This window comes from Zootoca vivipara, chromosome 2, assembly GCF_963506605.1.
Source record: "Zootoca vivipara chromosome 2, rZooViv1.1, whole genome shotgun sequence".
Classification (NCBI taxonomy): domain Eukaryota; kingdom Metazoa; phylum Chordata; class Lepidosauria; order Squamata; family Lacertidae; genus Zootoca; species Zootoca vivipara.
In genome coordinates this window covers 38,030,766-38,046,312 of record NC_083277.1, presented here as the reverse complement: position 1 = coordinate 38,046,312, position 15,547 = coordinate 38,030,766, and the positions used below count along the sequence as shown (strand labels likewise).

At 43.7% G+C, this 15,547-nt stretch overlaps 1 protein-coding gene across 7 annotated transcripts in view; it reads right to left on the bottom strand.

Moving 5' to 3' along the window:
• The window catches only part of GRIP2 (glutamate receptor interacting protein 2), a 380,534-nt gene that overhangs the window by 30,089 nt on the left and 334,898 nt on the right, over window positions 1–15,547 (bottom strand). For all 7 annotated transcript variants that reach the window (XM_035106515.2, XM_035106510.2, XM_035106512.2 and 4 more), the window contains exons 13-14: window positions 6,110–6,255; window positions 5,447–5,527 (exon numbers count right to left, since the gene is read on the bottom strand). In XM_035106515.2, coding sequence (XP_034962406.1) covers window positions 5,447–5,527; window positions 6,110–6,255 — 227 coding nt within the window. The remainder of the gene's footprint in view (window positions 1–5,446; window positions 5,528–6,109; window positions 6,256–15,547) is intronic.

Genomic DNA, 15,547 nt, shown 5'->3' with positions numbered 1-15,547 from the left:
TGCAGCACTGTTTCTGCTCCACTGCAGTTTGACTGCCAACAGAAACTATACAATTCCTCTCATGAATTGTCTGATACGGTGGAATCTTACATAATTCATTACATGGTTAATTTATCATCGCATTACTCCACACCATTTATTTAAACACAAATACCATTCATTTCAATGCAAAGGAAATGCAATGCAACTGGGGAGGGGAAGTTATTGATTATGCATCATTTGCGGACTGAAAAGAACAAGAGCAGCAAATATTGATCATATTTGCTGGACTGATTTCTGCTCCAGACGTGGGACGAATAAGCAAAAATAAGCAATTTCCATTCCTGTTCCCGTCAGAATCCCCCAACATCCCTAACAAAGGGTGAGCGCAGATGGCTCCAGAAAAACTAGGCTTGAGAAGCAAAGGGGTGGCAAGAACCATTATTAGGAGAGCAATAAAGAAATCAAAGTGAACAAAAGCTGGGGAGGTGGTGAATGGGGGTAAGAGGAAATACTGTGGAACACCCACCACTCTTCAGCTATCTTTGATGGTACAACCTTTTCCTTCTCCTGTGGCAGGAGTATCACAGCGGACAGATCCACAAGGATAGCTCAAGAGTAAAAGGGGAGGGAGCAGGTGTCCTAGAGACTGCACATACTCAATATACAACAAGATGATATACCCATAAGAGTAGGGACAGGGAACATTTTCCACTGCAACGGCTGCACTCCCTTGTAAGCAACCTTTCAGAGGCTGCATGCTAGTTGTGGGGAAGGCCAGAGATAAAAGTGGATGGAGCAACACATGTTACTATTATCTTTGCATAGCAGGCTGCGTTCCAGCCACACAAAATCCAGAGGTTCCAACACACATTGCGTCCTCCCTCCAGGCAAGCGGCAGGCACTATCACAGCTCATGGACAGATCCCAAGCAGGCCCAACCATTTGAGGAAGGTGCATAACTGGGTGTGGCCTGGGGAGAGTCCCAAGGGCCAGATAGAGAGGTCTCAGGGCCACATTCAATCCATTGGTCTGAAGTTCCCCCAGCCCTGTCACATAGGACTGTAGAGGGAATCCAAGAGTATGGCTTCTTGCCAGGAAGCATTATCCTTTTCTCAGCCACATCTGATTGTGGGCAGACCAGGATATCCGAGACCTGTTTAAAACTAAGGGCATTTTTACCACAGGAATAGTATAGAGGGAGATAACAAGAATCAGTTCCAAAGCTGTTCAGATCTTTCTCCTGTTTTTCCCCCCTTCCTAGTTGAACAAACTCACCTCTATTGAATAATTAAAAAATGCAATTAGTCAGTACCTATGCATAGTCCAATCAGCCATGATTATATCATATCAGCAATGGTAGAAGTAGGCAGAAAAGTCTAGCACTGCAATTCTCTACACATGTACTCGGAAGTATAGCTGGCTGAGTCCAATGGATCTTACTCCCAGCCATTTCCCAGCATTTATTAAGGTTAACTTGTTAAAGGGCTCTTACAGATAGCAGAGGCATAAAATAACCCAACTCTCCATGAATTGGCCTTATAATTGCCCTAAACTACACTTCTCTCATCGAAGTTAGACACGCACACTAGGCATTCATCCTGCTACCACATATTATTGCTGAATGCAGCAACCCACTCACTAATAAGCACAAAAGAAGATACCATCACAGAAGAAATAATTCGGTCTCTGGAGCTGGTTTGTCAATGGCAAAATTTGAATTACGCTTTTCAAAACAGGCTTAATGATATTTAATTTGTATGTAGCAACATAGGTCTAGGAACCTGTTCTGCACACTGGTAATTAAAAGAATTTCCAGCCCAGAATTCAGCAAAACTGGTAACAATTCAATTTGCTTTAAATAGTCACATATAATTAGAACACTTTACAAAAAGGAAGAAAGAAAGAAAAAGCTTAACTCTCCTCTAGGAAAGATTTGGTTTAAAAGTAATTCAGTGTCGTACTGATTGTTCTGTGATGCTCCTCCCAAAATGCAAATTATACAAACTAATTTAGAGGAATGATGATCAGCAGTCAATTAGTATTCAATTAACCCTACTAGATCTTATTAGCCAAATTAAATTCTCATGGGCAAGAGCGCCACCTCTTCCTGTTCACCGCTCAGGTTTTCTTTCAGCTGGCCTTTTAATCCAATGCTGAAATTAGGATGGGTTTGCTTTGTTTTTAATTCATGAAGCCATTATATGCAGCTCAGGCATATTATCTGGCAATTCATATTAAAGGCTTCATGTATATCTCCATTCTATTCTACCAGAACTCTGCCATGCCTTCTTGAGTTGTGAATTAAAATGACATTGTCCTTGTTTCCTACGGTGCTATGTACTAGAGCAGGGGTGGGAAACCATTTTGGCCTGGCAGGCAGATCCCACTCCCATGGGTCAATTTTTACAGGTGGGTAAATCACTAGGTGTTGTTATGACATCAGATGATTGCCAGGTGAGTTGCCTCGCCCTCTTGTAAAAGTCCCTCGCGCAAAGCTTGAGAACCACAGTGTAAGGGACTTTGCAGGCTTTCCGCTCGGAACTTGGCATAGCTCTGTCAGTAGAGAATGAGACTCTTAATCTCAAGAGTTGCGGGTTCGAGCCCCACATTGGGGGAAAATATTCCTCCATTGCAGGGAGTTGGACTAGATTGGCCCTTGTGGTCCCTTCCAACTCTATGGTTCTATGACTTTCCCAAGTGCAGAAGACTAGCAAAGCTGTCTCCTGCAGAGATCTGCTGTACCACTGAGCGCCCCATGGCTTGTCAGGTTGTCCAGACTGTCAAACTGAAGTTATCCAACATAACAAACTGCAGCTATCCAAGAGTAGAAGCTAAAGCTTGCAGACTTTTGGTCACACAGAAGGAAAGAGAAGGGAGTCAGCCTGGAAGAAGGCTAGCTTTGTTCACATCTTGCTAAAGCAAAATTCAGCGTGATGTCTGAATGCACCCTATATGATTGAGGCTCACCATCCCACCAATTGCTAACTATAGGCTAATCACTTGTTTGGAATTACAATTTCTTTTTTAAAAGAAACTTCCTTTTATAATGCTTCATTGCACCAGCAGACTCGTGTGTCTGTGTATGTATGGCTTCTGATCCAAAGTTTCACTGAAGTCTGAGTCTGAGGCATAAGAGGTTAAAATATGTATCTGCAAAAGAAATCTGGAGAACACACCAAACCTCAATCAAACACTCTCTTTCTTAGGTATTACTACATTAAACACTCTTAGCTTTGTGACATTTCTGCGGATCAATAACCAGGCATTTTGACAACAGAAATGCAAGCTGTTCTCAAACCAGCTAGTAACTGCACCCTTTGTATTGATCATAGTATTCACACAATGGGGCATTTAAGGGTGATTCCATGTTTTGAGGGTACCAGCTCATGCCTCAGCACAACAAAAGAGGAAGGATGTTTGACATTCTTATTTATTTTTCCTGATTCGTAGGCATGCCCCCACAATATCTGCAGGGAGCCTGTATACTTCTGCTTTATGGTATGATAGATGAAGTGTCTCAAAACACATGTCCATTTTGTGTTTTTAATAGGATGCATAATGACTTGGACTGGGAAATTATTCCCCTCAGAGGAGCTTGAGCACATAACTGACATGCACCAGTGACTCTGCCAGTTATAAAACACCTTCTACTATTGATTTGAGACAAAGCAGCATTTGGGAAATGTGTAATTAAACTAAGTCTAATACAGCTATAAAGCTACATCTCAGAAACAAAGTGTTCATCAGGGTGGGGGGGGGAGAGATGATTTTAAAAAGCCATGAGAACTCAAGGATAGCTGAGCGAAGGGGAACACAAATAAACACAGGACAAAATACATTTCAGGTCTGAATTACAAAAGAGGAGCAGTCAGCATAAAAATCTACTACTACTAGAATACTTTTGTAGAATCCATTAACTTAAGACAGGGTTTATAAATTAAACATTGTTCCAGCAGGATATTCCTTTCAAGCTCTCCTCCAAATCCTGAATACAGAACAGAACAATTCACAAAGCTATTTCTGAGGAGGAAAGAAAATTACTAATAGTTAAATTCCACTTCATGTACTACCAATGTACATGTGTTGAAAGTCTCCCTGTCTGAGGTACCGTAGTAAGATCAGGGCTTCTAACATGGTTTTCAGTGCTAGTCTTAAAACCACAGTCTTTTCACATAAAAATCTACTCCTAGCGTTCCTCCCCTCCAAGCTTTGTTGGTTTCAGCTGCCTCAGACTGCAATCTTAAACACACTGACCTAGGAATAAATCCCACTGAACTCAATGGAGCTTACTTCTGAGTCGATATGCATAAGATTGCGCTTTAATTTACGAAGGAGGAAAAGGACTTTCTGACATTGCTATTACTAAACTATTTGGTGTCAATCACAAATCATTTGGCGAGATCACAGATCCTTATCAAACTTGTGCCAGCTCCTGAGGTACATCAGGGCCGTCTTAAACATATTGGGTGCCCTGGTGCCGTGGTGCGAAGATCGCTCCGGGGGCCCCCTGTCCCGTTTCCCACCATGGCTGGCGGGTGGGCACTGCGCAGCCGCGCTGCGCCCCCTAGCGGCCCGGCGCCCTGCGCCACCCAGCCTTGCCTTAGAGCCGGCCCTGTACCACATGGTAAAACGTAGACACAAATGGAAAAAAGTTTTCATCACATTGAAAGGAAATGTATAAATTGGTCTTGACCTGCTTACAAGTTCAAAATATTTTGTGAAAATTATACAGTACAGGAAGAGTTTTAATGATGAGTAGACAAAATGACGTCTTGCAAGATGTAACCCTCTCAAGCAACCTTCAGAGAAGACTTTAATTAAAGTATTTGAATTAAAGTATTCCAGCTGAGGCCAGAACAGGCACATTACGTATTACACAACTTATTTTAAAAGGGCCAGTTGTTGACTCCACTCACTGCAAAACGCAGCAAGTATCTGTTCCACAGTTACTTAAAAAAAATAGGTATAGCTATCACATGCTTTGATCACCTGCACTTGACGTATCATCATCAGTTACATTATTGTTTCTTTATTGTTTCATAATTATGTCCATATTCACAAAAGCCCTATGCTGCTAGCCACTATTGGTTCCATTTTATAGTCAAGAGGTGGTGATGTAGCTATGGCTATTTATTTTTATTTTTAAGTATGCACTCATCTGGAATTTGAATATTAAATATGCAGCTAGGAACTAATCTGATGTAATTCTTCTAAGATGCCTTGACTGATTTAAGTGTGAACTTTGGATAAATATCAAAATGTGAAACTATTAGGATTTATTGAAATTACTATCTTTTGGAATACCGAGTTTATAAATAAAAAGCAGTGACACCCACAGCATTTTGCAGCAGTTGCAGCTTCAAAACTATTTTCAAGGGGCAGCACCACAGATATGGTGGAGCTGGAGAAAACCTGACATAAATACAACTTCTAAGTAAGCAGCTGTAACCTGAGCCATACTTACAGCTGATAGTAATCCCAAGCTCCACACCTCTTTTCTTGGGTAGCTTCACATGAAAGGTACCACTGCTGGGAATGACCGATTCTGTAGAACCAAGAAGATTAGACAAGAAAGGATAATGCAGCCCCACATTGCTTTGCTGAGCTGTGCTGCATCACTCACAACTTGTGAAGATAAATTGTGGGGGCACGCAGCTAAGAGCTATTTCAAACACCCCATCCCTAACACAAAGATGGTATTTGAAGTGGAGATCATAGTATTATTAATTAATTTCCATCCCAGACTTCCTCCCAAAGGAGCCCTGGGTAGCCAACACATAAATGGTAAAACAATTAAAACATCTAAAAACATCTACCAAGTATTTTGGCGTTGTATATACGGTATATGGAAAGAGAACTTTCCCAAAGGCGGTTCCCAAAGGCTGTTCTAAAAGTATACTGAAGTGATCCTAGAAGCTTGGGGAAAACCCTCTGTTTCTAGCTTCAAGAAGGAGCACTTGATAAGAAACAAGTGAGTTCATGAGCCTGATCTAATTTCTCAGTTGCTGAGAACAACCTGGTGCTGCCTCCAAAATCCATTAAATCCACAGTTTTAAGACATTGTCTGAAGATAAAGAAGCACCATTAAAAGGGAGTTTGGGGCTGTATCAAACAACTGTTTCCATACCTGCTACGTCAAATTCAATCTCTAGCACAACCTTGTTAGTAAGTGCTGCATCCCGCAAGAGCTGGTTGGCTTCTTCCATTGTCCCGTCTTCTGTTGCAATGCTGTTGATGGAAAGCACCCTATCTCCAACTTGCAGGAGGCCACACCTGCAGTCCAGAGTGGAGGAAAAGCATGGGAGAGATCAGGAAAGGTGAGAGACTCACAGGAGACCCTCAGGTTCCTTTTTCAGAGAAGCCAGTCAGAGCAGCAATAAAGATGGGCAACCAGAGTATGAGGGTGTGGCACTAGCGGGGATCCTCAACCCCTCAGGCCTCTCTGTGTTTGGGCACTGGGACTCTCCCCAAGCCACGCCTCTTCTCTCAGGCCATGCTACTCGCAAGCTGCCTCCACACCTTGAAGTCCTTTTGCCTGGCTGGAAAGTGATGATGATGTTTCTTGCTCGCCTGGAGGGAGGGATGTGTCTGTCTGTATCTGTGTGGCTTGAATGCAGCTTCTTGTACAAAGCTATGAATCACATTCATCACTCCACCCACTGTTGCTTCTGGCCCCACCCACTACTAGCAGGTGCCCCGCCCCCAAAGGATGTCGATAAGGGAATGTGCCCCTTTGGCTGAAGAGGTCCCCCACTCCTGGTGTGAAGTTTCTGAGATGCCCCAAACAGAACATGGAATCATCTTTGCACATGGATGCTGGATCCTGACATGTTTTGGGGAATTTAAAGATGTGTTCTGCAAATTAATGCCAGCTCCTGCTGAATTTTTTTCCTATTCTTAGATTAAACATCTTCCTGATAACACACACACACACACACACACACACACACACACACACTGTGTGTGCGTGCGTGCACATTTTGTGTGTGTGTAAATACTATGTGGACCCAGGTGGCGCTGTGGTTAAACCACAGAGCCTAGGGCTTGCTGATCAGAAGGTCGGTGGTTCAAATCCCTGTGACGGGGTGAGCTCCCGTTGCTTGGTCCCAGCTCCTGCCAACCTAGCAGTTCGAAAGCACGTCAAAATGCAAGTAGATAAATAGGAACCGCTACAGTGGGAAGGTAAACGGCGTTTCCATGTGCTGCTCTGGTTTGCCAGAAGCGGCTTTGTCATGCTGGCCACATGACCTGGAAGCTATACACCGGCTCCCTCGGCCAATAATGCGAGATGAGCGCGCAACCCCAGAGTCGGTCACGACTGGACCTAATGGTCAGGGGTCCCTTTACCTTTTTACCTAAATACTATGTATCTCACTACAACTAAGATCAAAGCTGTATTGAAGACAGAAAAATTGAGAGGTGCCCTTGCTCTGAAACCATGTCTAATGCTACAAAAGTCACATTAAACATGCCGGAGCCCACTGGCGCCCAGACTAATGACACCGAACATTACAAACTCCTCTGATTAATATTTGGGTAATAGCACAAGCTACAAGTCTGTGGGTTCACCTCAATGTCTCAACAAACTGGGTAATCATTTATCCCTTGTAATGTCCTATCTTGAAGCCAAATACACACGGGTGCTGCTTAACAGTGCTGAAAAGCCAATATTATTATAAGACACAATTCCAGGATCGCCTTGGCATGCACTTGGCATAAGGAAACTGCTGCTTGGTGTTTTGCAACAACTAACTTCAATGTTACAGGAGAGCAAGGAGGAGTCGAGCAACAGGCAGAGCACAGCAAGAAATGAAGAGAAATAAAAACTGGTGACCTGGGTATGAAACAAGACATCTGGTAATTGTCATTTATTTATTGAAGCCGTTTGTATTCCCATGGTGGCATCTAATAAATTTAATGAATGAGCTTTCCCAACCCTCTGGAGCAGATTTGTGGGTGCAGGTGAGGGAGAGGAAGTTCACTTGTGTGAGCAGAGGTAGTTCCATTCATGCAGTCAATTAGCTGGCTTAAATCCAGAGGCTCCTATTTTCTGGTTGAAGAGACAACAGTCACACTCCTCCCTTTTCGTAAACTCTCTTCTGTCCAGTTGTTATTATGAATGGCTGGAGAAATAATTGAGGAATTGCAGAAGCTGCTCTTTTTATCAATTTGAGATGTTTCTGAAGTATCCATCCAGGACTGCGGAGGATCCATTACTTTAACTGCTCTTTTTATAACCACTGCACCGAGCTTCTAGGCAATATCGTCAAACCATCTTGTGGAGTACAGATAAGTAGGAGAAAGTCGGATACACACACACACCCTTTTGCTCTATGCATTAGATAGTTTTAATAAGCCGAGTCAAAAGCATTTTATCTCTCTTATTAGTAGACTGAAGAGAGTTAACAGGATGTTTCACACTCAAATCTTGCAGGTTTATAAAATTTTGTGATGTGAAACCATGATCACCTAACAAAGGCATTGGCATGAGATGACACAGTTAACTTCTTCAAAAGAAAATTCAGAATTCAAATTAATGAATTCCCCTCTGCCCCTGGCTTAGGCCTCCCTTTGCTGTACTAGACTCGTGGGAATCACGAGCCCCACCAAGTCCTACTTTTCTGTGATCCTGGGGAATATGAGACCTACCACTCCCTTTCAAATTCAAAATAATAATACCCAGAGGTTCTCAAGTGCAAAGTTCATGGGAACGAATGTGCATGAAGCACTGGCCATTGTTACAGGGACAGTCTGAAAATGTGACCAGCTCTTGTGAAAAAATGCTTTAGTTAGTTTTCTAATCAAGCATTTGGCTTCCTCTTCCTTTGTTGTTTCCAGTTATTTCACTAAGGTTTTTGTGGAATCCATAAAATTAAAAGCACACACACACACTGAGACTTTTAAGGACTATACTCATAGGAGCCTTACGCTAGCGACAGCGGCTCAACATGCATTCCACACGTAACAGTGGGCAGTTGCGCTTGTGTGATGGATGCATAAACTGCAGGAAGTCTGGAACACATGGACACATCACTCCAACTGCAAATAGGTATGGAATAAGAGCTTGTATCTAAACCCCCAACTATGTAAGTATCATGGTTATCCTGAAATGACTTTGGGTCAAGCCTGCTTCAATTCTGCATGCATCCCTCCCATGACTGGGAGGATGCTTGCTTAACTGTTTTCTTTTTCTGCTTTTTGACTTCTTAAGACCACACCGCTGGGCGCTTTTCTCCCTGTGGGAGCCCTACATTATTTCATATATATCATGCCTTTTGTCCAAGAAGCTTAAAGTGGATTGCATGGTTCTCCTGTCCCATTTCATTCTCACATTAAAGTTGGTTAGGCTGAAAGGCAGCGACTGGCCGAAGGTCACCCAGTGAGCATCATGTGGCTGAGAGGTGATTTGAATCCTAACCTCCCAGGTCCTAGTCCAACACTCTAACCTCGAAACACTGGTTCTCTTCTACCATGGATTGGAAAAAAGGTAGAAAGGGGATTTCAAGTGGGGAAATAAAATCCGGAATGGCAGGGAAAGCTCTTGTTTTTATTTAAAAACACAAGCTGTTAGGGCAAAGGGTATCTAGTTTGGCCCTTGCTTGCAAGTTTGTAGCAGGAAATAATTGCACTTTTAAGGTGCTTCTGGCTGGGAAAGGGGCCGGGGGTGGGCCTTTTCTTCTTCAAAAAGGCCAGCCACACAGTCCTTCCAACTGGACACCAGATGGGACACAAATTAATTTCTAAAGATAGCAGGAAAAATAAGATGGCGAGCCTCCTCTCTTTACTAACTGGAAGGCACACTAAATTAGTTCTAACCACAGCCTCATCATTGCAAGCAATGACCTGAAACAAAGGTACCCTTGAGGAAAAAAGAATCAAATGGCCTCTGTTTGGGCTCTCAGTGGTTACCCAGCGGCGGCAGCATTTCTCGCTCTGTGGTCATCTCTGAATTACCTCACATAATATACATTCTGGCCTGTTATATGTAAGCGAAGTCAAGGGGAGAGGAAGCGGTGGCAAAAGAATTAAGGGCCTATTACTATAGCACAACTGAAACAAAATGGGAACAAAACACATTAGTCTGTTTGTTTACAAAGCTTAGGGCATAGTTCCACACAACGTAAGCTGTGTTTTGAAAGCACACCATGCATTATCAGAGGCTCTACATAGCTTTGGTGAGAGGCTGTCTCTCAGCAGCAAAAGACATGCTTTGAAGCCACTTCCAGTTAAATAGATAGCACTAGGTTACATGGAGCCAGAGAGCTCCATTGACTTGCCACGGCAAGCATTTGTCCTTGCTCTAGTGAGCGTGATTAATGCTCAGAGCTGGGGAAGGAGGCGAGGGGTTGCCTGCACCGCTTTGGAGGTGATCCAAATGCTTTAGTGGGACCACATGACTGTGGATATGACTCCATGCTCAGGAAGGGGGAGTAGGACTCATCTGCCTTGCGCTCTGCTTTGGAGAGACTCCAAGCACCTCAGGAGCACCATGTGAAACAGATGAGTTCCAGCCTTCCTCCTGAGCCACTGCAAGCCTCATGCTGTAAGTTGGAGGTGATATGATCACCTCTGAAGCTCAATGAAGCACCATGTAAAACTATACCCCCTCCCCTATATTGGACAACAAAAAACTGGAAAACATCTGGATGAACTGATAGATCAAGCAAGCTGAATGGCAGCTTCATGAGTTCCCACCAAAACTGGTGAGCAGAAACTGCATCTGACTCTGGGAGAGAAATAAGGGTTAGCATCTTGCTATAGAACGGAGGTGTGTGGAGACCCCTAATTTATGTGTGCGCCTGCATTTTTAGATTCCGATGGTTTAGGGAGAGGTTCTGTTTCGATATATAGATTTATAGATATTTCTTTCTTTGATAGTGTCTGTATGGTTTCGTCATGGCCTTTGGCTAGTACAATAAAGCTTTACTACTACTACTACGGGTGCGGGTGGCACTGTGGGTTAAACCTAGGGCTTGCTGATCGGAAGGTTGGCGGTTCTAATCCCCGTGATGGGGTGAGCTCCTGTTGCTCTGTCCCAGCTCCTGCCAACCTAGCAGTTCGAAAGCATGTCAAAGTGCAAGTAGATAAATAGGTACCACTACAGCATTTAATATTTAATGCTGTCTTGTTTTAATATTCAATTGGGAGCCGCCCAGAGTGACTGGGGAGACTCAGCCAGATGGGCGGGGTATAAATAATAAATTATTATTATTATTATTATTATTATTATTATTATTATTATTATGTAAACAGCGTTTCTGTGCGCTGCTTTGGTTCGCCAGAAGCAGCTTAGTCATGCTGGCCACATGACCCGGAAGCTGTACGCTGGCTCCCTCGGCCAATAACACGAGATGAGTGCTGCAACCCCAGAGTCGGTCATGACTGGACCTAATGGTCAGGGGTCCCTTTACCTTTACTACTACTACTGCTACTACGGGATGGGGAACTGATGACACTCCAATTCTTCCTGGACTACGATTTCCATCATTCCTGATCATTGGCCATGCTGATGGGAGTTGGAGTCCAACAAAGATGCAAAGGGTCATGGGTTCCCCATACTTCCTGTTGATGTACAAATCAGAAGTGGCTAGTGTTGACCCCCCAGGTGCACAAAGACTCAGGTGAGCCTCGGTTGTGTGATCCAGAAATTCTCAGAAGCCCTCTTATATCTACACCTTGATTCTATTACAGGACTATTTTGTCCTCTCTATGATTTGACAGTCTGCTACTGCTTTTTGACTACAAATGATAAACAATATGACAGTATTAAAATTATTAAAAATAAAAAGAGGAAGTAGAATAAGCATTCATATTCTAACTAGCAGGGCAGAATTTGAAGTGGAGACTCATTGGAGTATCTTGAAAGGAAATATTCAGTTTTCTCATTCAGCAAGCATAAGCTGAGAAATGGGCCTGTTTACCTCCCCCCTCTCAAAATGACATCCTTTTAAAATTCAAACATTTGCTGTCTTCACGCTGACCACCATGCATGAATAGTGACTGCCAGAACAAGCTCTCTGCACTGTGCATAAAATTGGGTCAACAGATTTGTTTCCATAGGCAGAAATGTGTGCAATGCTCGTACATATAATGGCATCCGTACTGAATTGGAGGCCACAGTCAAGGGATGCTAGCATTGAAGGTGAAGAAGAAAACTGACCTCCTGGAGGTAGGATGAGTTCAACAGCAAAGCTGGAGGCATCAAAATAGGGTTTTAAATAGCATGCACACATGTGACTTTTAATATGGAGCTCCATCCCCTGCTTATGCATCAGGGAGCATGAGGAGAAAGCCAGAATGAGTTACTGTTTAATGCACTGATTTTTATGACAAAATTACAACACCCTCCACCCTCGAAAGGGGTAGGGAAGAAGACACAATCTGGGAAACCCCAGAGTAAAACAGTTTGGACTACCAAAATCCTAAACACAGTGTCTGCGAAAGATATATTAACTGTTCAACAGCAAAAAAGTAAAAAAAAAAAAAAGTTACCTAGTAACTTCTCTGGAGAGTGCTAATATCAAAAGTTGCAAAGGGGAATTGGGAGATGGGGAAATTGTGAGTAAATCTGTTTCATCTCTGATACTGCCTTGTTTTTATCTCTGCGTTTAACCAGCATTTGTTGATGCAAACCGGCTACTCTATCTTCTTTGAATCTTTCTCAAGGGGGAAAAAAATCATTCACAGGATCTGAAAGGTCAGTATTTGCAGAATGTGTCTTTTAGAGATAAAGTATTTATTAATTGATTTTCAATATTTTTATCCTGCCTTCCTATAAAAAAAGAATATTCAAGGTGTCTGCTGCAATTTGGATTTCTAAGGATTTTATATGGGCTAACCTAGAGGAAGAATGAAGGAAAGGTTTAAAGGTAAAGGGACCCCTGACCATTAGGTCCAGTCGTGACCGACTCTGGGGTTGTGCGCTCATCTCGCATTATTGGCCGAGGGAGCCGACGTATAGCTTCCAGGTCATGTGGCCAGCATGACAAAGCCGCTTCTGGCAAACCAGAGCAGCACACGGAAACGCCGTTTACCTTCCCGCCGTAGCGGTTCCTATTTATCTACTTGCATTTTGACGTGCTTTCGAACTGCTAGGTTGGCAGGAGCTGGGACCAAGCAACGGGAGCTGACCCCGTCACAGGGATTCGAACCGCCGACCTTCTGATCAGCAAGCCTTAGGCTCAGTGGTTTAGCCCACAGCGCCAAAGGTTTACCAAACCGCAAATATCACTAATGGTTAGGGGATTTTGTTTTGTTTTGTTCAACTAAACTAGCCAGAAGGTAGAAGAAATGGGAGTGTGGGTAGAGCAATAAAATGAGCAAAACCATCCAGGGTCACTAGAAACCTGGTCACTATGGGGTGTAGTGGTTAGTGTCAGACTAGGAACTGGGAGACTGGGGTTCAAATCCCCACTCAATCATGAAACTCAATGGGTGACTTTGGGCCAGTTACAGCCTCTCAGCCTAACCTACACCTCACAAAAGGAGGGGGAGAACCATGTTTGCCACCTTGAGCTCCTTGGAGAAAAAGTGAGATAGAAATGAAATGAAATGAAACGAAAAAACATGGCAGCCAGACCCCAAAAGCATAAAGCAAAATCTGCCCACCTCACACTTCTGTGGCAACGTTTCCTTGGCCCTCTACAATGAATCTAATCATCCCAACCTCCAGTCAGATTCCTGCTGATGAGTCTGGGGTCTGAAGTCATCTGGACATGAATAGTAACCATGCCTGTGCAAATGTGTGACTCACAACGCAGAGCACGGCCCTCCATTTATGGGTTTTGCGCTTAACAATCTATTGGGCAAGTAACAAAACCTAGAAATTGATTGGGCCTTCTGCGCGCTGCCAAATATAGCTGGCCTCAAGGCATAACCTCAATTAAAAACCCATGAGTCTTACACAATATGTCCCGAATGAACAATTCCAAAGGGTGATGTTGCATTGATTGAACAGGTGGTGCACTGTAACTTACAGAAGCTACCCCTTGAGTTACCAGTGATTTTCCAGACCCCAGGTAAAACTGTACCCAGCTTAGCTGGGCAGATATTGTCAATCCCCACATGCGAGGAGAGAACAAACAACTAGCAAAGAGAATCCTGCTGGGCAGGCATGGAAGGAAAAAGCTAAATGCATGACTCATTCAATTCAGGCAAGTCCATACAGCAACACATTGCTTTTTGTTTTTGCTTGGAGCTTTCGCAATAGCATAAAAAAACCTGGGCTGATTCCAAGCCCCCTGGAACTGCAAGCTTTGTTGAAGCCTGATCTGTTTATTTATTTGTGTGTTGTTTTAAAGCAAACAAACTGGTGATTTCATAACCATGAAGTCCACCCAAACTGCCGGGAGTAAAAGCAGCAATACCTGGATCCATTCTTTTCTTTCAGATCTTATTACTGGTCTTAGCTCCTTCAAGGAAAGGTGTTATAAAAATGCAGTTGGGGTTCAATGGCTGACTTCGGTGTAAAATTAACTCACAAGCAAAAACGAACCAGCTCAGATTTCATCTGTTTCACCCAATAAGTACAGGTGACACAATGCAACCACATTCTACACCGCAATTACAGTCTACACTACACTTTCGGTAGCACTGTGGGTGGGTGACTTTGATAACAATATCCTGTGCCAAAATGGCTGCTTGGGCAAAATGGGAGCTATGGATAACAAAAGGAACACACATACAAACTGATTTCCTAAAGCAAGGGTGGGGAATTCTGTGACTCTCCATATGTTGTTGAACTATGACTCTCAATGGCCTTCACCACTGATAAGGCTGATCAAAGTTGGGGCTGATCAGAGTTCTAATCCAACAACAACTGGAGGGGGCATCATGTTGGTTACTACTTAGGAACAGGCAGCGACCGATTCGTGTGGGGCTTGTGTTCTGAGGCACTGCACACTTACGTGAAATTGCATATAATCAGAGCACCCATTGAGAAAGCCTGCAAACACCCTGTTTTCCCCCTTTTTATAACATTTTCAGGCCACTTCTGGGTTTGGCATGATGCACACATACATATCAAATGCGCCCAAACCGGTCGCTGCCTGTATGCTGCTCCCTTTCTCATTTCCAGCCTACATTCAGCATGCCTCCATTTGTTCATGTACCCATATCGATCTAATACAAAGCAAATATATATTTGTGCTTGGTTCGGATAATGCAGGTAGGAGGGACTTTTTCCAGCCCTAGGGCCGCATTCGCTTCCAGGCAACCTTCTGGGGGCCACATGACAGTGGTGAGCAAGGCTAGAGGCAAAAGCAGGTGGAACAATGAATGAGAATTGGTACCTTTGGGCAGTAGGCTGCTTCCTCTACAGGCCTTTCTCCACCCTCCACCCAAGAAGCAATCAAGAAGCGTTACCATGTGTCCAAGGACACATTCCAGCCAGGCAAAAATCACTCTCGGAGGGCACAAGTAGGGCTGGTGAGGAATGTGGCTCTGAGGGCCAGGCAGAGATGTCTGGAGGGCCACATTTCCCCCTCCACCCTAGGCCTGAGGTTCCCCCACCTGCAGGCTAATGCCTCTTGGAACTGCATCCAATATGAGGGCAGGTGCTCTTTCT